Raw genomic sequence first — 24,749 nt, 5'->3', positions numbered from 1 at the left:
TGGACGGGTGTGCTGTCTACCTGGGTACCCCCACTTCCCCATCCCGCTGCCAAAATTCTGCTGATGCTTTTAGCCCTAGCTTTTAGCCCTACTCCCCACATGATGATCCCAACTGGAAGTAATTTCTTCTGATTTTCCAAAGTATTTTATCCTGCCCACACATCAATCTTTATATATGTAGTATAATTCAACTATGGGTGGCTGCATCTCGTCTCAACCATCTAACAGCCTCTAGAGCAGAGATACTGACTGATCTAACTGCCCAGTGCCGGGCACTGGACCTGGTATCTACCAAGTGTTTGGTGATATCTGCTGAACACACAAATGATCATCACCCAAGAAACTCATAGGAAAACTGAGCAGAGGGTAGAATATCTATTCTAGTTCTTAACTGAAGGATGAAAAGGCTCAGCATTTAGACTTTAAACTCTATGCCATGAGCAAAAGAGACCTTGGGCATGAGGATCACGGCTTAATGAAATCTTCTATAAATGAGTAGAAATGCGGGATTATGAAAGCACAGCTTTCAGGCAGGTCAGGATAACGAACCGGTTGAATAAAGAGCCTATTATGGCCATGACCACTTTAAATATATTCATTATGAATGCAGAGAATCATGGTATTTCATGGTTGCCAAAAAATTCTGTGCCTTCCTTTTCCTCTGACAGCCAGTAACTGATGTCTCAGTTCCTTTTCCTCCTGGACATTAGTCTGAACATCAGTAAATCTCGAGCTAAGAAATGTTTTGAAGAATCCCTTTAGGCTTCCTTGCTACAGGAAACATTAGTTTTAAAACTTAATAGGATGTTTAATTTTAAATTCACATGAAATTCCAACTATCTCCATCCTCTTCCTGAACTTTTCCACTTAAGGGGGAACTCAAGATTCTTGCCATTTATATTACCCTATTTAAATTGAAACTTTTAAATTCATGTAAAGAAATTTTGGGCTTTCAGATGGATAATGTAGTCCGCATCTACCACACTACTAATATTTTGGTTATCATTTCCCTTTCATCTACAGCATTTCAGATGAATCGAGCATAAATACGTGAAACACTAACTCACTTTTGCAAATTGTTTGAAAGTTGTATAGGCAGCATGCATGATTCTATCTTTAATGACATACACTAAATAACTGCAAAAATCAAAAGTAGCAGCCAAGAGAAAGCACAGACTTTCTTTGACGGCTACTTTCACCAAACCTGAAAATTACAAAGAATCCAGCGATACTGCACTGGGGAGTGCCCAGTGAGGGAACTTAATGAGAAACTCTTCCGAATGTTGAATGAAAATGTGCAATTACAGTACCTAAGCCAGGAGAGGAATTGGCCTCTTTGCTCTCCTGGTAAGTGCTGCGTGCTATCACTTCATCCATTTCCTGTTCGGAAACCTGATTTTCAGCAGAAAGCACAAATTAGATGGTTTTATTTATTTATTTCCCCCAATAAAAGTAGCAAGGACCAGAGTCAGAGTTGAGCGCAGATAAAGAGGCAAACCTCAGGGTCAAAGATTATGACCATCCTCTGAAGCAATAGCTCAGGGCATGCAGGAAGCACAGCTGGGTTTGTGGATTGCTTCGAACAATGCATGCCTAACACGACCTTCGAGAGGTTCCCAAGTTCAGTAAGCAAAGCATTCAGGTGCTAAGATTACCAACAACATGGCTGATAGCTGCCCCTCTCTGAAACACTCACTTCTAATTCTTTTTTTAAAACCATTTTAAACCTACATAAAACATGCTAGTATACTCTTCACTTACATTCACTAATTTTTAACATTTTGCAACATCTACACGCATGTCCTCTACATACACACACACACACACACACACACACACACACACACACACACACAGAGTTACAACTTCTGGTTGTAAATTGTCTGGTAAGTTACAGACATCATGACCCTTCACCTGTACATATTTTAGCATGTATCTCCTACAAACAAAGACATTCTTTTAAATAACCATGATACTATTATCCAATTCAGGATATTTAATGTTGATGACTGTCTAATACACATTTCATATTCCAACTTGGTCAATTGTTCCAATACTGTCCTTTAGAAGTACTATTCAAAGTATGTCTGTAGGCTGGAACTAGTTCACAGAAAGTTTGACACCAGCCTGTGATAAGGACTTTCCTCCAGAATGCAAATTAGCACGCAGCCTCCTTCATCAACAATATCTTGCTAGGGAAAAAAATGTCAACTGAACTCAATGGTGTGCATAGCGATGTAACTGATTTACATTCTGATGCGAGTTCATCTTGTTGCGGACCTGTAGCAGGCTGTCATGGATCAACTTCTTTGCATAGTAATGCTTTATAAAAAAAATTGGTTTTGGCAATCCAAAATACAACCCAGGATCTAGATGTCATGTGTCTTTATTCTCCTTTAATCTGAAACAGTTCCTGAGCCTTTCTTTGTCTTTCATGATACTGATATTTTGGAAGAAACCAGGCCAATCCAAACCCTCAATTAGGATCTGTCTGATAGTTTCCTCATGCTTAGATTTAGATTATGTATTTTTTGGCAGAAAAACTACAAAAATGGCTTCCTTCTCGGTGCACCCAGAGGCACTCAAAGTCAATGTGTCTCATAATTGGTGATAACTTTGATCTCTTGATTAGGACAGAATTTGTCAGATTTATCCACTGGATTTTTTCAGTCACTAATGAGTAAACTGTGAATAAATATTAATAGTTTGAGAATATATAAATATTCTGCTCCCCAATATATTTTTACCCCGTGGTTTTTATCATTATTGATTATTCTTGCCTGAATCAACCATTACTATGAAGTTTTCAAAACAGTGATTCTGTAACTCCTCTAATTCCTTCTATGTTTATTAGTATCATGGCAGATTCATGGCTTTTTTCCCTCAGTTGTTATCCATAACTGTCATTATTCACGGGAAGATTTTTTTGTAAAGCCTGACATATGCTGAAATATATGATATTTTTTTAAAGTAATAAGAAAATTTATAGCGTTTCTTTTTTAAAGGTAAGAATATTTTAAACTTAGAATGGTAATTTTGTGCACTAAAATAATATTTAGCATAAATAATATTTAGATAAGCGAAGTAATTTATCTTAAGTAAATAAATATTTCTATACAGGATTCAGCATAATATTTTAACATAACAGATAAATCATAATCACATAATGGCCTTTATGTAATACTTTCTAGTAGGCCTCATAGGAAATAAAATATGTACACATACCTGCGTACAGGCATATATACTTATATACACACATACCTCTGCAAAGTAAAGAATATATATATATTTTTAAATGAGCCAGGGAAGATATCAGCTTAAACAGTGGTTGCTATTTTTCTCGATACTAGACTTTCAATATTTGTAATTGTTTTTCTGAGCAGGAGAAAAATGGACTTCTCTTACTTTCTTCTTCTTAACATAAGCTAGAAGCTGCTGCCCTAGCAGGTCCAAATCTCAGCCTGACTAGACCTGGAAGGTTTGAATATCCCAACTGGGCAGCCACTGCTCCAGATGTTATAAGAAAAAGAGAAAAGAAAATCCTTGTGGTATTTCTCTTGGAACAACACGAAAACTAAGGAAGCACATACATTTAGTAGCAAAATGTACTGTTGGCATGAAATGCTGGGCCAAGTGGTACAAAAATACATTAAACATAAAATGGAATCTTGACTAAAGGGAAAATATGGTATGATGTTACAACTAGGAACATCATGTTTACCTAGGAAGAAACGTGAAATCCAGTCAAATACTGAAGTTTGGTTTTGCTGGACACAGCTCCAACACTCTTGCAGAAGACCATTTTACCGTGGCTAGAAACATGAACCAACCTGCATATTCAACGGGATCACAGACCACCAGTCCACCAGGACTATTATGTTTTGCACTGAAATGCCATCTTGATGTTTGATTGTATTGGCAAAACAGAAGTGTGTTTTTGGGCTGAGATGAACTTAACCTCTGAACAAATCATGACCCATGTTATGCTGGAAAAGATTTTGAAGTCAGACATGCCTGGACTCCAATGACTGTAAACCACTGCAAACTTAATTTTCTTTTCTTTTCTTTTTTTTTTTTTTTTTTTTGAGACAGAGTCTCACTCTGTAGCCTGGGCTAGAGTGCCGTGGCATCAGCCTAGCTCACAGCAACCTCAAACCCCTGGGCTCAAGCAATCCTTCTGCCTCAGTCTCCCAAGTAGCTGGGACTACAGGCATGTGCCACCATGCCAAGCTAATTTTTTCTATATATTTTTAGTTGGTCAAATAATTTCTTTCTATATTTTTTAGCAGAGACAGGGTCTCGATCTTGCTCAGGATGGTTTTGAACTCCTGACCTTGAGCGATCCGCCCGCCTCGGCCTCCCAGAGTGCTAGGATTACAGGCATGAGCCACCGCACCCAGCCTGAAAACTTAATTTTCTATAAGGCTGCTGAGGGATGTATCAGGTCAGCCACAGCTCACTGGATTGCTTCTCCAGGTAAAAGGAGGGACATGGGTGGCAGTATCCAAGTGGGGACTTTGGAGGGAGCTGAGAACTGCTCCAGTTGTATCCATAAGGAAAAATGCTGTTAAAAGTGATCCGAAGAGAGCCCTGGGGACAGCAGTAACAAAGTAAAGCAGATCCTAAAAGAGGTGTCAGGACCACAGAATAGATAAGAGAAACATGGGAGGTGACAAGTAGGAAAAAAATGGAAAAGGGTAGAAATGGGATTTGGTTTTATATGAATGATAGCTATTAAAAATTTTTTACGCAAGACATTTCTGAGAATGCATATAGATAAAACAATCTGGAAAAGAAGGTTGGGGAGTAGACTTTGAATCAGTCTAATGGTGATCTTTGTCCAAGCACTTACCCAGCCAAGACATGGAGCCATGGCTCAATAGCACTTATTTGTACCGGGGAGGACCAACACAACAAATGAACATCACTAAGAGCCTAAAAATGATGCTATCAAGAAATCTCAGATGTGGCACATGGGGACCTACAAGATCTCTTGGCATAGGCTTGTCACTCTTAAAATGGTGTACAGACACATCATGCACAGCAGCCTGGGATGTAATTAATACTACAAATAATACAAAAGGAGTGACCACATGACGGGCATGGGTAAGGGTTAACATTTTTAATGAGCATTTTGAGTTGTTAAAAGAAGGTTATATTTTGTTAAATACAAGGTGATCACAATGTTAGAGATAAGCTAATTTAAAAAGGATTTTTACACTGAATACTCAAAACAACAAAAAATAGTGCTCAAGGTGGGTTGAGTTGAACTTAAAGAGTCCTATGGTTAGCTTCAAAAAATTTAAAGCAACTGTACAAGCATAGAAGAGATATAACCAAGTGACAGACAGCAAAGGCCAACAACGTAGGGATTATGATTATCTGCAAGTTTAGTATGGGGTCAAAAGTGTGATACTGATGCTAAGAAAAAATTAGTGGGCTCTTAGGCCTAAATAACAGAAGTATTCTGCTCAGGTCCAGAATGGCTTAGACAGAGGAGGTGGCCACTTTTTAAATGGTCTCGTTTTTTTATTTGTCTAACAATAGTAATCTCTTCACACCCTAACAAAATAATTCTTAACATTTTTGGGGGCAGGTATGACTGAGAACTCGATACAAGCTATTGACTATGCACAAATGCGCACACATGCCCACATTTGTGTAATTCATAATGTCCCTGCAAGGTCCATGGACTTTGGGTTAAGAACTCCTTCAGGTTAGGTTGTAAGTTTCTTGAGTAGGGATACATTCTAATTCATCTGTGTAGCCCTGGCTTGTTGACATTGCCTGGTACCCAGTGGAAGCTCAATAAATGTTAAGGTCATAAATTTGATATAGGACAAGAGTTGATGATCGGAATCACACTGGCTGGAGGGGGACAGGGAAGGACAGGCTCTCTGTTCCACTGTCTTGACGCTTGCTTCGAAACCTCCACACCGATCTCAGTGTACCCTCTGGGACTCCTCGGTGTGCTGCCTCTTTTGTTCACTTCCAGGTTCACAAGGGCTGGTGGTATCTTTGACTAAGTTGCCAACATTAGACTTGAAGAATTGTCCCTCTTCCCTACCATGTGAAACTTGTAAGTAGGAAAATGATATTTAATAGTTCATTCTCAAGAAGACTGAGAAGACTATAGGAATGTCTTTACAACCAAAAAACGCAATGAGCCTCAGTGATTTCGTATGTCCTCCTGGCTCAAAATCACATGTAGTTCCTCTTCTCTCTCATGGAGCTGTTCACATTTGATAAACCAAGAAAGGACTCCCACTTTCAGAATCTGTCTTTAGCAGAACAGGCAAAACCAGTTTTGGAAAATGTGAACGTAAGTAAATGTCATGGTTGGGAGAATTCCAATATGTATTTTTGCTGTTTAGGTAGATTTGAGAACACCTGCCTGAGTAGTTCATGGAAAAGATCCTAGCATGAATTTAAAAATTTAGTCTCAAGGACTTGGTTCATCAGACAGAAATACAAGATCCTTCACCATTTTGAATAAACTTAACCAATAAGTTCTCTATCATAGTTGTTTTTGAAATGCTGGGCTTTATTTTCCCCAACTTTGATGTAAGCAAAAACCACAAAGTTACATTTGCAAATAAGCAGTTGGTTTGAAAAGCTAGACCTCATCTTATTGTCATTTATTTAAATTGTGTGAGATAGTCATTTGGTAAGATGAATGGGCAATTTTTTACCCAATAGTCAAATGAACATTAAGAAGAAAAAATTTCTCCTCAAATCAGAAGACATTTTTTTTCCTTTCAGAGTATCTAAAAAACTTTGCACTCTAGAAATTGTATATAAATGCAAGAAAGTCATTGGTTTAAGTGAATTAAGTGTATTAACAAAGTTAAATTATAGTCATCTTTCCAACTACTTAAAAAAATTTATTTTCATACTATTTCAATCTTGATACCTTCTCATTGCTTAATCAAAGAAACTTTAAAATTCACTGACCCTGTTTTAAAAAATTAATCACTTTGCATTAAACTTAAAGATGAGAGAATTTCCAACATGTGGGTAAACAAAGGATTGTGGTACAAAAAGCTTTCTTTTCTGGAAAGTGAAAGAGTCATACAGACTGTCTGGCCCAAGGCTCTCAGATTCTATTGATGCAGAAACCCAAAAGAGGATAAATATCTTGCAGGAGATCAAACAGCCAGTAGGGGTTACTTAGAACTCGCATTCCTACCTTCCACCTGACCAAATTTCAGATTTACCAAATAACATTGACAAAACTTTCTAATAAAATTTTCTAAGCATGTGAAGACCAAGTCCAGATCAACGATTCATTTGCACATGTACCGGCCACAGGCTGACTGCCCATCCCCCGCTGGGTGAACCCTCTCACCAAAGTGTGTGTGTCATCCCAGGAATGCGTATCATTGCGGCTGGACAAATAGCCATGTCACGTCTCCATACTCAGAACGGAATGAAATACGTCACCTTCGGATTAGGGTGCCGGCCGATGACAAGGCGAACAGGTCCTGGGGGGCATTTGCTCAAGATGGCGTGGACTTTGCTTAAAGCAGCGTGGCGAACGTTGACGGAGTTCACTTCTAGGATTTGATCTCCGCGGCTAGGGAGGGAGGGCGACATAATCCGCACTCCGTGTTAGCAGGCAGCCTTGCAAAAGCTAAAAAAGCTTTGCTTCTGGGAGATGTTTATAATATGAAATCTTTTCTGAATACTTTACAGAAGCGTGTGACATCCTTTCATCTTTGCATTCGTGTAAAAAAGCAACACATTCATATAAACACGTTAGATTTTAAATTGGCAAAGGCCATTATGCATATCTCCTGGCATTTTTAGAAGTAGTAAAGTTAAGTAAGATTGATAATAAGGACAAAAAATGGCAGACGGTATGAGCCCATTTCTTGAGCACATACGTGTGCCAGGCCCCATACAAAGCAATCTGTATAATAATGCTCTGAACAGCTGTACTCATTCCCATTACAGATAAGGCCACAGGCTCAGGGAAGTCACTCAGATGTCACACACTGTTGAGCTAACTCGGGTCTCTCTGATGCTCGATCATCACGAGATTGGCCCCTCGACCACCACCAGTTTCTTTCTTCCTACCATCTTGAAATGATTATTGTAATATAATTTAAGGAGGAAATATCTGAAGCTCAAAGGTTACCCAAGAATTTGTAAAAACATTTCAAATTTGAACAAATGAGAAATTGGGGACAAGTTGCCCATTTTGACTTGAAATTACAGAGAGAAAACTCCGTAGGAGAGAACAAAGACTCTTTATATGGGGTTTGAAGAATGCTCATTTGGCAGGCTCCAGACATATGGAACCATTCAAGAAAGAAACATCATCTTGGGATGTCATTAAAGGACTTTTTTCCTTGGGTTCTAAAAGTATATTTTCTTTAATGTACTTTGGATGATTTGCTAAATTTTTTTTTCATATGGAAATTCACTCTGATGATTAACTGAAAATGTAATATAAGCTATTAACAGGGCCCAAAAATGGCAACTTCAACGAATGCCATTTTGACAATTCCTCAACCACTAAAGGACTTAGAGGCTTACAGGGGAGAAAGGTGATATTGTTTGGACAGAGTACCTTGTGTGACACGTGTACATTCTTGCGACATTTAGGTGGGCACTGGCCCACTACAATCATTAAATATATAGATCACACAGACATCTCTTAATAAACAGAATACCCGTGCTACAACTCGACTTATCTGGATTAAGAAGCCAGATACTCAGTGATTTCAGACAATAGGCACCTAGACATCACTGTTCAAAAAGGAATAAAAGCAACAGAAAAGGTTCAAGAGATAATACTTAATCAGAAAGGCCTCCCACGCAAGGGCACAATTTCAGGGCTCTTTTGCATCCAGTGATTCTGAACCATTCCAAGCAATTCCAATATTTCATATGAATTTTACATTAATGAATATAAAATGAAGGAAAATATTGAGATACTCATAGATCTCTATATACAGTTGCACTTTGACAGGTTTCTGAAATTGAACTTCTGAGTCCAGATAGGACAAAACAGGTAGAGAAGCCAAGGTGCAGAGTTCTCTCTCATCCAACCAAATTGCATCTATATTAGCTTTTAATTTTTGGAGATGCTATTCACTGTAGTCTTGGCTATATTACTGGAAATAATTCAAGGCTTTAGCATCCTTCAAAGGAATGTAACAGAGGAGATATCTTATGCATGTGTTTTTGCATGTTCACGAACACACCAGAACTCCCTACTACCAGGTATGCAACGGACCTCAGGTTGCTCTCCATCTTGGCCACGGATCCCGGGGCCAGGCTGTGAATGTAGATGCCTGGAGGACTGTTTTCTAGGGCCAAGCAGCAGGCACCAATGCCCAATCCAACTCTTGGCTCTGTGAGAGGCATCATTCAAAGAAAACAAAAACAAAAATTATACAGTAATCAGAAAAAAAGCATAACTGATTTGAAACTGGATTTTTATTCAGGCAAATAACCATTTATTTCTGGCTCAGACTTAGAACATAAATTCTGCTTTTGTTTGCCAACACTGCCATTTCTGTTAACGAAACGCACGAGCGCACGGCTAAACCAGGAACTAACTGTGGACTGTGGCGTGTCTAATGGCCCACTCTGCTTAGTCTACAGAACCTCCTCAAATCTGTTTGTGGAAATAGGCGAGGTATAAGTACTGTTTTTATTCTGGATACACACCTTTAAGCTTTCTTTTGCCTCTCTTTTTAGCAACTGATCTCTTGGTTATTTAATTTTTTGTCATATTTCTACAGTAGGTGGAGAAGACAAGGAAACAAAGATGAAAAGAAGATGTGGTAATCACCCAGGACTCCAGTTACTGGTATTAACTATGTTCTTTTTTTTTTTTTTGAGACAGAGTCTCACTTTGTTGCCCAGGCTAGAGTGAGTGCCATGGCATCAGCCTAGCTCACAGCAACCTCAAACTCCTGGGCTCAGCAATCCTACTGTCTCAGCCTCCCGAGTAGCTGGGACTACAGGCATGTGCCACCATGCCCGGCTAATTTTTTCTCTATATATTAGTTAGCCAATTAATTTCTTTCTATTTATAGTAGAGATGGGGTCTCGCTCTTGCTCAGGCTGGTTTCAAACTCCTGACCTCGAGCAATCCGCCCGCCTCGGGCTCCTAGAGTGCTAGGATTACAGGCGTGAGCCACCGCGCCCAGCCCTTAACTATTTTCTTGATTGTCATCTTTAGTTCTTTAAAATTATGCATCAGCCCTAGACTTAAGCTCATCAGTGATCTTTTTTAACAAGAGTCCCTGACCCACAGTGATTCATCTGGGGAGAGCTTAGAGAGCTCTTGTGCTAATGGTAACTTCCCTCAACTCTACCTTAATAACTACAGTAATGAAAATCTCTACGTTTGATCCCACTGTCTACAAAGAAAACACCACCCTGTTCATAGCTGATTGTTCCAAAGGAACAAATCATAGAAAAATGAGAAAAAATTAACCTAAGAACAGGTTCCAAATTGTTACTCAAGAGAACGCAACCCAAGTGGGCAGCAGCTGGTATCACCTTTGTTGAGAGTTACTTCCATGACGATCCTGTCCTTGGGCCCAGGGGCCTTCCGACCCAGGGATGAAGAACTGCCTTCGTCAGAGCCACCCGATGAGGGGCCCCTGCCGGTGTTGAAGTTCGGGGAGGCGGATCTGCTCATGTGTGTGGGAGTTGAGCAGGGCGTGAGGCTCGGGCTCAGCAACTTTGTGCGTACCGTTAAGACAAATAATCCGCTCCGGATTTGCTGAGAAAACAAGGAGGAAGGTGAGCTGGACTTTTCATACTGTCCTTATGTCAAAGGGTAAAAAAAGGGCTCACCAAACCCAAACCATAAGGAAATAAAGGGAGGAAACCAAGGAGGCCAAAGGAGATCAATAAGAATGCTGTTACCTTAAAGGTATGAATGGCTTCTTGAAACGTCAAGCCCTTTATTGGTATTCCATTCACATCTAGGATTTCATCCCCTAGTGATCAAATGTGAGAATTACATTAACTTTTAATTTCCTGGAATCTCACTGCTCAGTCTTAGAAAGGGTTACCATATGGTCCCTGATTTACCTCTCTACAAAATGACTTTTATTGTCCCAATCCACTTTAATCACTTAGCTCCCAGGAATGTCACAAAATGGGACAATTAATGACAATGCATATTTTTTTGCAGTGCTTCTATATTTCAATTAAAACAACTATGGGAAACATCAACATCTTATTCTTTAGCTATTGCCAAGTTTGACAGTAGATATCCCACGTTCAGAGTCTAAACTGCAAAAACTGAGTTCCGAGGCATTCCTCATAGTCATTGTTTAAAAACTTAAACCCACTGGCAATGAAGCATGAACACGCAACATTTGAGAAGCCACTCCTGTATTTGCAGAAAGACAAGCTCCTTAAGCCCAGAGAATAATCATAGTGTATAGAAAATGGTTTTAATGATGAAGACAAAAAATTTGCCAAGGTATTATTGAGAAATGGCAGCCCCACCTCCACAAATAGTCTAGGTGCTTGGTCTTATCAATGTGGTTCCAGATTCTCTGTCATTAAGCTGGCAAGTTACTATGGGCCTCTGTCTCAGAGGTTACTGCAGGGCAATGTCAAATTGCAAGGCGTGTGGCAATGCACACACTCATGCGCCTCCCCGTTCCCCCACCCACTATCTTATCATCTTCATTCCTAGGAAGGTATAGCCAAGTCATTTTTCAAGCTATTTGATAGCATCTGCTGGGAATATAAAAGAACTTGGACATCCTGTTGACTCATCAGAGCTTGTTTCTGGTTAGCACTCTTGTGACAAGGGCTGTTTTTTAGAATAACAGTTCATCAAAAACACTACAAAGATGCCCCAGAGAGAAGAACAGATGAACTTTGCACAGCAGTGCAGTACAGAAGAGGGACTTCGTACACCTACAAGAAAGTGCAAAGCAGCATAAGAACACACATTTACACCTCTCATACACAGCCAATCCCAGGAGCACACTGAGTATGTGACTAAAGGAATACTGTGGATAAGTTACAAAAATGTAGCAGTACCCCATGCTTTTGTTATGTGGCTTCTCTTTAATGCAATTACAGAAGTTATAAAATAAGAGAAGTAATCTCTGTTTAAAATCACCAGAACCAATTACTCATTTAGGTGAGGAGGTTTATGTTTTTGGGTTATTTCCACATGGGAAAAGGAGCAAACAATAAAATGATTGCTCATGCTCTTAAAATGTATACAAGATTTTCTTTTAAAAACATATCACTCATCGGGTTGAAAATCCATTCCAATGACTTACATTTCTTGTAAATGAACACACATGAAAAAACAGCATGCAGGAGAATCAAGTGCTATTAACCTTTCTTAACTATTGATTTTTTCCCCCATTTTGCTCCATTTTACCAGCCTTGCAGGATGAATTTCAATCAAGTGAACACATGGCACATCCATTATAAAAATGCTCTGCTAGAATTTTATATTGTTCTGAAACTTGACACAAACACCACCTGGGAGTGAACCCTTCTTCTAAGAGAGAAATAAATATTCCGCCATGCAAGCATTACGCCTGGGCACGTCTTATCATTAGCATATAGGATTCTATGGTTGTTCTGCCTAACAAAAAGGAGACTCCAATATGCTCTTATCAGTTTCAAAGAAAACCAAACTAGCATAACACAACAGTACCTACAGTTTGGCTCGACTGAAACCAGCCAGTCTCAGCATTTTTGAAGGCAACTAGAAATATTCTAATTTAATTATTTCATGAAGGAGGTGTATTAATAAGGGAGGGAAAAAATCGGGATTCATGCTTTCATGAATGCTTTTTAAAATATGTTCAGAACTTTTTGGTAACTTTATTTTATAAAAATGTAATTCTAATCCAGATAAATATTACCTAGTAAATACACAGATATGCAAATATATACTTAAGAAGATTCTCCCTGTATTAAAAGCAGCTACTATGTCTGTACATAAAAGAAACTTTCATCTATTCAAGTTTTATTTTCGCAAATATCATATGTTCAAGAAGGAAGAAAGAGTTCTGAGTCACCAATCTTGTATTTAAACAGGCAGCAATAGTAAGGTGGGAAGCAAACTAAACTTGAGATCAGAAAGCTGGGTTTAAATTTCATTTCTGCTGTTTACTAAGGGTGGGACAAGTTTCTAGCCATTTAACACATTGCTGAGTGTCACTTTTCTCATTTGTAAAATGGTCACTCCAAAGTGGCTACTTGACAGGTTTGTAATGCAGTTAATGAAATAATATAAATATGTGGAAATGTTTTGTAAATGTTTAAAGCACTGAAAAATGTAAGATGTATTTCAACATTTAAAAAATTTTATTTGCAAGGGAGAACTTGGCCCCTCAATATTGCTTTAATATGCATCCAGAAGCACCTGTCATGTATATTTACATGTGGTAGGTGACATAGAGAATGTATTATAAAGATGTTCATTTAGGAACCAAAGTATGTGGTGGTTAATTTCAACCATAGGATATTAAATACCTCCTAGTGATCAGGGCTTCTGTACCAGCCCCAAGGCAAGAATAGACTGCAAACTCTCAAGAATTTTCAAGGCCAGGAACATGATAAAGGACCAAGTGGACAAGATAGACACTTAAAAACATCAGTGAAAACACTAAGCCACTTTCCACTTAATTATGTCATTTAATCCTCACAACCACTATTCAAAGTAGGTATTACTATTCCAACTTTACAACTGAGGAAAGTTATGTTGCCTGTCCACGGTTTTGATGTGTATGTGTCGGGTTCCGCCAGGTCTACTGGACTCCTAAGGCCCTGGCCCTAGCTGCTGTGCCATTTGCTTCCCATCTTGTGGAAGGGCAGATTCTCACAGCATCAAAGCTCACTGTCACTGAGGATAATCAAGAGGCTTTCTCCTACCTTCTTTAAGTCTTCCATCCTCTGCAGCTGATCCGTTTGGGAAAATGGTCTTGACAAAAATCCCCATCTGTCCCCGAATGCAGTCTCGACCTCCAGCAATGCTAAAGCCAAGGCCCTACATCCAAAGCAGATGGGAGTCCAGGCTGACATGCAGTATTTAACTGAGGGTTTCCTTCTCATCAGAGTATTTAACTGAAGTGTCCTTCCCAACCAGGCCTGTAGTTAACCTAATCAACCAGCTTAATTCAACTCTGCATTCTCTTCTCAGACCCATTTCCCATCTCAGACCTTTGTTTGTGTTAATACTAGCCATGCAGTACATTAGAGAGAGAAAGTTTTCGGTTGAAACATATAAAATTCCCAATATTTGACAATTCTGACCTCTGTGAATGGGAATTTTTCATATGGATCAACTAAACAGCTCATGAGTGTCATTTCCCACTATGCAGTGGCAACATTTATTTTCTTTTGTTTCAGTCTTTCCATTTTGTACAACATCAAAATGGACATTTTGATATTTGACATTTGTATAATATCAAGTTATTCATAGCCTTCCCTTTGTAATAAGGGCAATGCCATGGAATTCATTCAAAAGGATAACAGAGTATTCCCTGAAGCTGCAGGGTCTGCTTTTCTTTCTGTAGACCTAAGAGGTGGTGGTCATTCATTCCGCCCCCGATTTCGCCCCAGCAGCCAGGTGCTGGTGACTCCGCACGCCATAAGACCAAAAAGGGCATGGCCATCTCACACTCTGAGGCCTACAGGAAAGAACGCCAGGGAATCCACTCGAGCCCATACAGAGGCCACTCAATCTCTCTATATATACCTGTTACTTTCTATTTCACATAAAAACGAAAATAAAAATTTTTTGATTTAAAAAAGTATGTGCTCACATTCACCTGGAGGACAGAGCACGCCACAGAAAAGAGCTCACCTTGCCTTTTTCTTTGTACAGCCCGATGATAGAGATAACGGATGGCCGGATGAGTCTCCAGGGAGATTCCACCTGAGTAGTGCTTAAGGAGCGGGTAGACTTCTTCACTATGTGGTATTCCTAAAGTCAGCACACGCAAGGTCAGAGATAGTCAAGGTCATTGACTCTGTTGTGGTCTGGGCATAGAAATAGACTCAGACTTTGAAAATCTCAGTTGTCTTTTGTGTTAGACAAACTGTTCCCTCTGGTCCATTGGCTTAAAGGAAGGTTATTATGAATAATATTGGAGGAATAGGCCCCTCCAGCTGTGCTCTCTTCCCCCCACACAAAGAACTGCTTGGAGACCACAAGTACCATGTGTTGCTCTTTCCTCAACCACATTCCACAGATCCTACTTTTGGAGTGGCGTCTGGTTCGTTCCAGAAGAGGCCTCAGCAATGTAGGAGGACCACCCTGTGGCCGAGCTCTCCCGTGGAAGCCACCCCCTACCCCTGTCCCAAGTTCACAGTCATGGTTAGAAAGTATCTCACCATTTTAAGCTTAATTCACTCACTCAAAAACTCAACAAGCTCTTATTTCTTATAAAACCCAAACCACAAACCCAGACAACTGTTATTCCACATAAAACATCCCACTGAGAGACGGCAGCAGCTTCAGTTTTAATCCTCACATTTGGAAAATAAAATATTTTCCCATAAGCCACACTTTTCCTTCCTGACACACAGCAGCTCAAATCTCAATCCCTTTTTCATGTCTGTTACCCACAATATACACGTGTGTAAGCAGGCTGCACTATTTATAACATAAACAAGAGATTGAGTGACTATGGCTAAAGCACTTCTACAGTCTAGCCCCTCGCTATTCTTAGAATAATAAACTTCTTAAATGGCGCAGATACTCTAGCACAAGCCAAAGCATAAATTGTTTCATGTTTAATATGAGAAAAGAGACATCACTGAGTAGTTTTTACTCTTAATTTGTGTATGGTACATACAAACATAGGAATGAGATGTCCTTCAATGATATTTTCGTATTCCTGCCAGTTTAGGACAATTATATTTTGCAGTTTTACAAAATATCTGCCAACAATGTTGGCTTTCCAGACACTGGCTCATTAAAAAAATGATGTGGGCTTGGCAAGGTTACTACCCTTTTACGGAAACCATTGCAGAGATGGCCAGATATAGCCTAGGGTTTTCTCAACCCTTGTATACTGAGGCATGTGTGAACTCCTCAAGGAACTCTTGCTCTGATCACCATCTTTAGCAGAACCTCACTCCATCTCCCTTTTGACAATCAGTGGAACCAAGGGCCTGCTTGCTTCACTGTCACTTGATGAATTTCGGGGGTCCCCTTGACCTTTTTAGACCTGTGCTCTCTAATATGGTAGCCGCTTGCCATCTGTGCTGTCTATATTTAAATTAAAATGACTAAAATGAAAGATACACTCCCCACTTGGCCCTTTTTATGTGCTCAGTAGATGCACATGGCTACCATATTCCACAGTATAGATATAAAATGTTTCCAACACTGCAGAAAGTTTTATTGGGTAGCTCTAGTGTAGACAATACTCTTTAGTTGGGGGAGAGAGACCAAGGAAAAAGAAAGATGAATCCTGGGAGACAAAGAAAAGGGCAGAAAATAAAAAGAGAATAGAAGAGAAAGGAAAATTTAAAGAAAGAGAAAACTCTTCTAAAACTCTCCACCCTAGACTGGGCTTCCTGATTCCTAGAAGCCTAGTTAGAAATGGATGTTTCTGGTCTATAAATACAGTTAAGTTTCTTCAGTGGATCAGTTAAGAAATGATCACCTGAACACTAGATCCATGGTATGGTAGCAGTAAACTCTCTCACCTTCTATACTACCTGAAACAGCCTGATGATTTGGCTATCCTACAACATTCTGGTATTTCCTGACTCCATGGGTCCAAGTGGATCATTCTGAGCAGGTCACAGACCTGTCTTCAGTCCTGGGTCTGGGTGATTTTAACAGGGTCCATGCAAATTTTTTTCTCTGCTTTTTCTCAGTGCCCCAACTACCTGCCGAGTTGCCTTTGGGTGAATCCACCATGACACAGCCTGATCAGCAACTGCCTTTGAAACAGGGGTACTTTCTGTTCTCTTGGTCAGGGAAGGAGCTTCAGAAGCAAGACAAATACTTTATCCTGACACATCATCAATCAGATTCATGCACTTGTCTTCACAGAGATTGGTGCGTATCCCACACTATTTAACCTCTTTGGAATTCAGTAGTCCCATCTGTAAAATGATCACAACACACCAAAGATAAGGGCCTGACCCAGATGCCCTGACCCAGGTCCTTTGAACTCCACCATCAAAGGGCCTCCAAAGCACTTAGGGGTGCTGTTGCTGCTACACCCTCCTCCTCCATGTCTAAGGGACAAGATGCTAATGGTTCCTCTTGAGCCCCCTCACTCATGAAGCCAGGATTCAAAGAATATCCCACAAACTCTCCAGAGATGAGTCTGCCTCCACATTGGTTATGAGACTGTCTACCCAGTTTCTACAGGGTTGAAGGTAATATGATTTAGGAGGAGCCCCTGTGCGGGGTTATGGAGCCCAGAGCTCTACTAGGAATGGGCTCTAGAACATCAACTTAACCACCTACTGAACCCCCCTCTACAGCCCCCATGACCTTGGCTGTTTGGGTTATTATTGTGTAACAGGTAGGATTCCAGGCATGGCATAGGTGTGCGCACACACACATACACTCCCTCTTTCACATGTGTCCACGCCCACCCACACAGTTGTCATGCTGACACATGATGCTCCTATTAACACATTAACTGCCATGTGAGTTGTATTTAACTCACATTAGTTTTGAGCCTGGGGCCTTGTGAAGCAAAACCTGGGCAAAACCCTGCCGTTGGTTCGTGAAAATCTTACTTGTTGATGTTCTTAGTGTTACAATTAATATTGACAATTTAATTCTAAAAACGTGGATTAAATAAAAGTCAATAAATTTCGTTTTTCATTAAATTAGAAAGAATCATTTTGTTTTCGAAGTTTTTGTTCTATTTTTGTAATAAACCACTGTAGTCCCAAGGAAAAAATTTTTTTTCTAGTCAACGTGGCAGTCAACGTGTTAAACAAGCAACAGTGGTTCACCACAGACTGTGAGACGCCATTGTCTCCTGGCAATTGAAAGCAACTCTCGCTTCCAAAACACACAGTAGGAAGGGGATCAAGACATGAAAATCCAATGAGGGACTTTTTTTTCCCCTACTATTTTGAAATATTAGGCTGAAATCTTTCTAGCCTCTCTGGGTAGACCCCACTTTCTATACTGTATCTCCTTGTATTATCTCTGTAGCCTGCATAGACGGGCAGTTCTTCTTAACATGGAAGACCTTATGGTCTAGAGACCCAGGGGCTACAAACATGCTCTCCTGTCCCTAACCAAGCACTGGCGACTGTGCAAGAGAGCCAGCGGCTCCGTGGCACCCGACTGACCTGTGATGTTCTAGAGGAGTCCAGCAGCTGGGGCAGCGAGTGCTTCCGGCCGTCTCGGGAGACCTCCAGCATCCGGGCACGGGGGTCCCCATTCCGCACCATCAGCTCATTATATTCTTCGACAGACTCAAGTCGGTGTACACCCCCTTGACAAAAAAAGGGAAGAACACAATTCGATGGCATGAAAAGAGCCTTAACCCTTTGCACTCGGATGTCGAGTGTGACTCGACACTGTTAGCATCGGTAAGCAGCTCACACCATGAAAAATTATAGAGATTAAAATGACTCTTTGAATGTATCAATAATTTGAAATATAAAAAAATCCAAATAAATATGTTTGTATGAAAAGAAACTCCAGTTTTTTATTCTACTGCCATGCTTTGTAAAATCTGGGGTATTTAAAAAAATTAAATCCCGAGTAGAATAAAGGAATCGAGAGAAAAGCAAGCGAGTGCAAAGGGTTAGGTGCATACCTACCTACAAACTTGTTGCACTTACACCCACCTTTCATGGTTTTCAGAAGGCCCAGCACCCGACACACTCAAAGCACCAAGCTCACCACCTTCCACCACCAAACTCTGCATGAGCTACTTATGTGTGGAGGCCGTCAATGCCAGGCTACAGAACTCTGCCAAGCTTTTGAAGTGACCAGACTGGATAAGGGGTAGTGTTTATGTTTGATCCAAGGAAGATGTAGCTGTGGTGGATAAGGCAGTAAACAACAGCGAGAAGTCTGTAAGTAGATGGTTTTCTAGTGATGAAGGAAGATCACTTTGAAGCTGGTAGTTTCATTATTGGGGCAGATATTTTTCCATGTCTATTAATGACTTTTTAAATACATTTTTATTAAAGTCTAACAACTTACAGCAATGTGCACAAATCATTAAGTGTACAGTCCAGTGAAATTTCACAAAGAAAATATACCAATAACCAACACCCAGATCAAGAAATGGAATATCAACCTGAACCTCAAAAGCCCCCTCCCTTTGTGTCACCATCCCTCACACATGGGTAACTGTTATCCTGACTTCTAACATACAGATTACTTTTGTCTGTTTTTGAACTTTATGTAAATGAATGCATATGATCTGTACTTTCTTTTATGCCTAGTTCCTTATTCTCAGCATTTGTTGGCAAAATTCAACCATATTGTTGCATGCCAATAGTTTGTTCATCTCCATTCTGTATATTTTATTGTATAAACATAATATGATTTATCTATTCTATTGTTCACGGACATTTGGCTGGTTTCCAGTTTTAGATCTTGAGCAAAGGTCTGCAAGTTTTTTTGGTAAAGGCCAGATAGTACATGTTTTAGGCTTTGTTGGCCACAAATGGTGTTTGTCACGTATCTTCCTTCTTTTTGTTTAAACCAACTCACTAAAAATGTAGAAAGCATTTCCAGCTTGTGGGTCAGAGAAATACAGCTGTAGGCTGTAGTTTTCTGACTCTTGATCTAGAATATGCTATTAAATATTCTTGCACATGCCATTTCTGTTGGATCATGTGGGGCGACAGGTTTCCATTCACCTCCACTCAAGTTGTATCACCAGCACCTGTGAGTTCTGGCTTCTACACATCCTTGTCATACTTGTTAGTGTCAGCCTTTAATTTTAGCCATTTCTGGTGGATATATAACAATCTCATGTGTTTTTTAACTTGCATTTCACTGATGACTAATGAGATTGAGCTTCTTTACATATAGTCATTGGCTGTTCTCCTTTTGTAAAGTTGTAAAGTACCTGTTCAAGTCTTTTGCCCATTTTAAATTGGATTTCTATCTTTTTATTATAGATTTATAGAAGTTTTAATTTGTTTTTAATATAGCTTGGATATGGGTCCTTTATGAAACCTATAGATTTTAAATACTTTCTCCATGTCTGTGCCTTGCCTTTTTACTGTCTTAATGGTATATTTTGACGGAAAAAAGTTCACAATTTTAATGTAAAATATGTCATTCTTTTTACTTTGTGGCTGGTACTTTTGTGCCTTATTTAAAAAACTTCTGTAGTAACAATTTTTAAAGACTTTATCAATACCTAATCTATGTTATATGCTATTTTAAAATAAAATAATTTAAGGAACTTTAATCTTAAATGATTACATACGAATATATGTAATCAATATATTCAATTACATATGAATATAGCTATAATCAAACAATATATATCTATACACATGTGCATATATGTATATGTGTTTGTGTATCTATACAAACATATAGATTCTTCAGAATATGAAGTTCTGCATAAAGTAATATTTCATTCGATGACCTAAAATTTCAATTTACCTAAATATTTCTCTGAAAGTTTTTCATAAAACAAGATAATTCTGTACTCTTTTAAAAAGAATATATTGATGAGTTTTAAAAAGTGATAAAAAGAATGTTGATACAGTTATAATGAATGTCACTAAGTATTTTTTCAAAAGCTAAATATTAACTTTACAATACAGGTTTTTAAACATGAAATTCCTTTGCAACTAAGAAAAATTTTGCATTTGAAAAGATCACAATCTAAGGCATTAACATACATAAATCAGAAGTAACAAAATTAAAAGGGAATCCTGCTCACAAAAAAGGAGGTATGAAACAAGGAAAATTCCGGTTGGAATATCAGAAAAATATTCCATGAAATGACAAGTGATATTGTTTTAGTCATTTTGGAGGCAGAAATGAGCAAAACCTTAGTGGAAATGGCTGGAACCTCTACAGAAACCCTTTAATAATTCATGACTTAATACTAACTCATGAAAAGATTGATCTCTCCTGGCATACGAGCTCATCTAAAAAAGATTTACTAGAAGAAAATTCCTTTTGAGGTATCAGGGAGGGACTGTCATCAACAGAAGAGAAACCACATACAGAAGTGTCTATGGTTAATATACTGATAGGTGGATACCAGAGTGACTCATTTTAAGAAAATAGGAAATAAATATCCAAATTTCCAGGACAAATTAGGAGCTGATCACATTAAAATCTCTCGTATGCACATGTCTTTAGAATGAACATATTTCAAAGCACTGAATGGAGGCCCAATTCCTTGAGCCTGTTTAATGTGTTTCCAAATTACATTTCCAGTCTTATCTCTCACTTCCACACTCTATGCATTTCTTGTTCAATCCTGATAATTCTCAAAGGGGAGGATCTGCCCTCCTCTTCCCTCTTTTCCCAAACTGGGAGCATCATTGAGTGACATGAAGCTTCACCCATCATCTCCCACCCCAAGATTCTGCTACATCCTTTCTCCTAATCACTCTGACAAGCTTCTCTGGATCGAATCACTCTGACTGTCAGATTATACTGGATCCTTCAAGTGGCTGAGGAGGAAAAACAGTTGCCAAAAACTTTTCTGATTAATTTATTCCCATTGTCCCTCAACATTTTTCATTCATGTTGTTCCAAGTCTAGACCACTGCTCTTCCCATCTTCTATTTTACCAAATCCTGCCAACATCCTGGCCCTCCTTTACCAAGCACCCTCTGGATGTCTCCCCCAAGCATCACACCCCAGAGAGACCTCCAGTCTTCGTACCTCTCATGTGTGCCTTGCAGTGGCCGTCACTGTGCATAAGTGTGTGACTTTTCCTGGGACTACACCTTCTCAAGGAGACCTTCCCATCTGAACCCATTCAAACACCTTCCCCTCTGGAGAGGGAGAGAGGCAAGAATAAGAATGAAAATGATGATGATGAACATGATATTAATGACAGCAGTGATATAATGACAGTGGCAGCCACCGCACAGTAAGGGCCCGTTGCTGCCACACTCTGGAGTGGCCATACTGTGTGCATCCTCTCAACACGCTTGTTCTACAAGGCATGGCATGTAGAAGGCACTCCCATTCACTGGCAGAATAAATATGTATTATTTTACAGATGAAGGAACTGAGATCCAGAGAAGTCATTTGTCCCAGGTCCTGCAACCAGACGTGGTAGAACTGGGAAGTGAACTCAGTTCTACCCAATTCATGCATGTGCCCCCTCCCCTACGCTACATGGCCTTGTCATGGCCTTGGACATGTGGGAAAGACACAGGGGGAGAAGGTGGCATCCGTTTGTAGCAAACAGTGGCCAGCCCTGGACTTACGACTCAGTCGAACGTGCTGCTCATTCTAAATAAATAGTATGGACAGAATTAGAAAAATCAGACATCTGGAAGGTCCTCCAGCTGTGTCCCCCTCCCCAAATCTGTATCCATAAAGCCCCTGATTGGGGAACAGAAGTCTTTTCAAGATCCCTAGCAATCCAACGTGTAGGTGGAAAGAACTGTCTGGGAGGCAGATCTTTTTCCTGGGACTGCTCGAGTGACCTTTGGGATTCTGTTAACTTCTCTGGTCTCATTCATAAAATGAGGAATGTGACCACGCTGGCTTCAGAGGTCCCTGTATTTCCTCAGAGCTCCGGGAACCTCCCCGGTAAACACAATTGCAAGGTGCTGAATCACTCTGCCAAGACAGCCAACCCAGAGGCCTCCTGTGCCCTGCGACTGCCCGACCCTAACACACGCAAGAGTCCAGCGTATTTCTCAGTCGGTCCTCGGGGCTGGCGGGGGGCTGTCACCGTCCCCACCACAGCCTTCACCGCGTCTCCCTTTGGCTTTCTCAGCCGATGGCCATCACCACTCCTTTCTGTCACAAACCCACATTCTGACACTTGTGCCGATGTAACACTGCCTAATTATTCTGGGTCATAAGTATAACTGATTTTGTTAATCAGGTTTTTTTAAAAAAGATGTTATTTCACATTCCTTTATGTGCCATCTTCCTGAGAATAAACTCAGTAGCAGGCCAGGCGACGAGGAAGGGAGATGCTCTTGGCTGGCAGCACAGCCACACTATCCCCACTGATTTGGGTGGCAGGAAAGGGAAACAGATTATTTTTGGATGTTAGCACACTTTTAATTGTGCTAGATGCTTTAATGTACATTAAACACAGATCTGTTCAACCTTCCAAAGTCAGTTCCTACCAGCCTATGGTTGCAAGGTAACTCAGGGGCTGAGGAGTGAGCCTGGTTCTGCCAGGCTGCAAAGCGCTCGCTTTTCCTGATGTCCCAGGTGTCTGTCATGGTGGGAGCCAAGGCTGACTTTGCCACTAGGGCCCGTGTCACTTTTGAGGACCCACAAAAAGGGTTCCATTTAGGCCGGGCGCAGTGGCTCACGCCTGTCATCCTAGCCCTCTGGGAGGCTGAGGCGGGCAGATTGCTTGAGGTCAGGAGTTCAAAACCAGCCTGAGCAAGAGCAAGACCCCATCTCTACTGAAAATAGAAAGAAATTAACTGGCCAACTAATACATATAGAAAACATTGGCCGGGCATGGTGGCGCATGCCTGTAGTCCCAGCTACTCAGGAGGCTGAGGCAGGAGGATCTCTTGAGCCCAGGAGTTTGAGGTTGCTGTGAGCTAGGCTGACGCCACGACACTCACTCTAGCCTGGGCAACAAAGTGAGACTCTGTCTCAAAAAAAAAAAAATAAAAAAAAAAAAGAGGGTTCCATTTAAATTTCTTTTTAAATGCAAAAAAATAAAAAGAACATAATAGTAACAAATAGATACTAATGAATCCAGCTTGTATCTTTTTACCAATGCAGCCATAAAATATAATTTTTAATTTTTTTTATGGAGGAAAAGGCTCCAGTGCCTAGAACGATGCTTTTCATAACGACCCACGAGAACATAACGCACCTCCTGCACAGTCTCCACTTTCGACACTGACCTTCCCTCTTAGGGCAGAGGCTATGACTGCAAGGAAATGCCCAGGAGATGTGGAATCTATTCATTCCAAAAGCTGCAACTCCACCCCATCTTTTTCCTGCTTGGTTGAGATGCAGATTTCATATTAGATAAATGGCCCTTTGCCCCGTGTTCTGGCGGACCACCGAGGGTTTTGGGGAAGCGGGTATTTGCTGGGGAACATAGGCTGTCGGGGAGATGTCACACTGAAAGGGTCACCTGAAATCCTATTGAAGCAAATGAACCAAACACACAGGAAATTTAAGTTTCAGCACACAAGAGACACACGGAGCTGTTGACATTCACTTTGTTATGACTCCAATAAAAATATTCACGTGGGTAAGCCAGGCTGAATGCGGTCATTATGCCCGGGGCATGCACCATCTAACGGAAAAACAATTTTGAGGTTTCAAGGAAAAAAAGGGCTCATGGCGTTAATGGCATTAGTGCCTTACTCCTGAGGCTGGAAGCTCATTTTCAGGCAGGCTGCGTCAGGCAGAGAAAGTTCCCACTTACCCGAGAGACGGCTCTTGAGCTTTGTTTTACTGCTGCCCTGTTTGGGACTTTCCACGTTCCCCTTGGAGTCGTCGGTGCCATGCAAATCTTGGGGCTCATCTGTCCCAGGCATCTGGAATGCAGAGAGCACACAGCTGAGCGAGGCTGGCCCTGCCTTGACTCACGCTATCCCCTCCAAGAAGTTATCTCCAGGCTCGGGGAGCAGCAATCCAG

General features: G+C 40.4%; 1 protein-coding gene across 4 annotated transcripts in view; it reads right to left on the bottom strand.

Annotated features, from left to right (window-relative positions):
- The window catches only part of PDZD2 (PDZ domain containing 2), a 369,690-nt gene that overhangs the window by 31,365 nt on the left and 313,576 nt on the right, over positions 1–24,749 (bottom strand). For all 4 annotated transcript variants that reach the window (XM_012738435.3, XM_076007958.1, XM_012738438.3 and 1 more), the window contains 9 exons: positions 24,537–24,648; positions 18,295–18,440; positions 14,822–14,941; positions 13,888–14,002; positions 10,894–10,967; positions 10,522–10,747; positions 9,245–9,362; positions 7,444–7,576; positions 1,311–1,392 (listed from right to left, as the gene is read on the bottom strand). In XM_012738435.3, the coding sequence (XP_012593889.2) occupies positions 1,311–1,392; positions 7,444–7,576; positions 9,245–9,362; positions 10,522–10,747; positions 10,894–10,967; positions 13,888–14,002; positions 14,822–14,941; positions 18,295–18,440; positions 24,537–24,648 (1,126 nt within the window). The remainder of the gene's footprint in view (positions 1–1,310; positions 1,393–7,443; positions 7,577–9,244; positions 9,363–10,521; positions 10,748–10,893; positions 10,968–13,887; positions 14,003–14,821; positions 14,942–18,294; positions 18,441–24,536; positions 24,649–24,749) is intronic.

This window comes from Microcebus murinus, chromosome 11 (assembly GCF_040939455.1).
Source record: "Microcebus murinus isolate Inina chromosome 11, M.murinus_Inina_mat1.0, whole genome shotgun sequence".
NCBI classification, from domain to species: Eukaryota; Metazoa; Chordata; class Mammalia; order Primates; family Cheirogaleidae; genus Microcebus; species Microcebus murinus.
The sequence above is the reverse complement of the archived record's forward strand: the minus strand, read 5'-3'. Positions and strand labels throughout refer to the sequence as shown.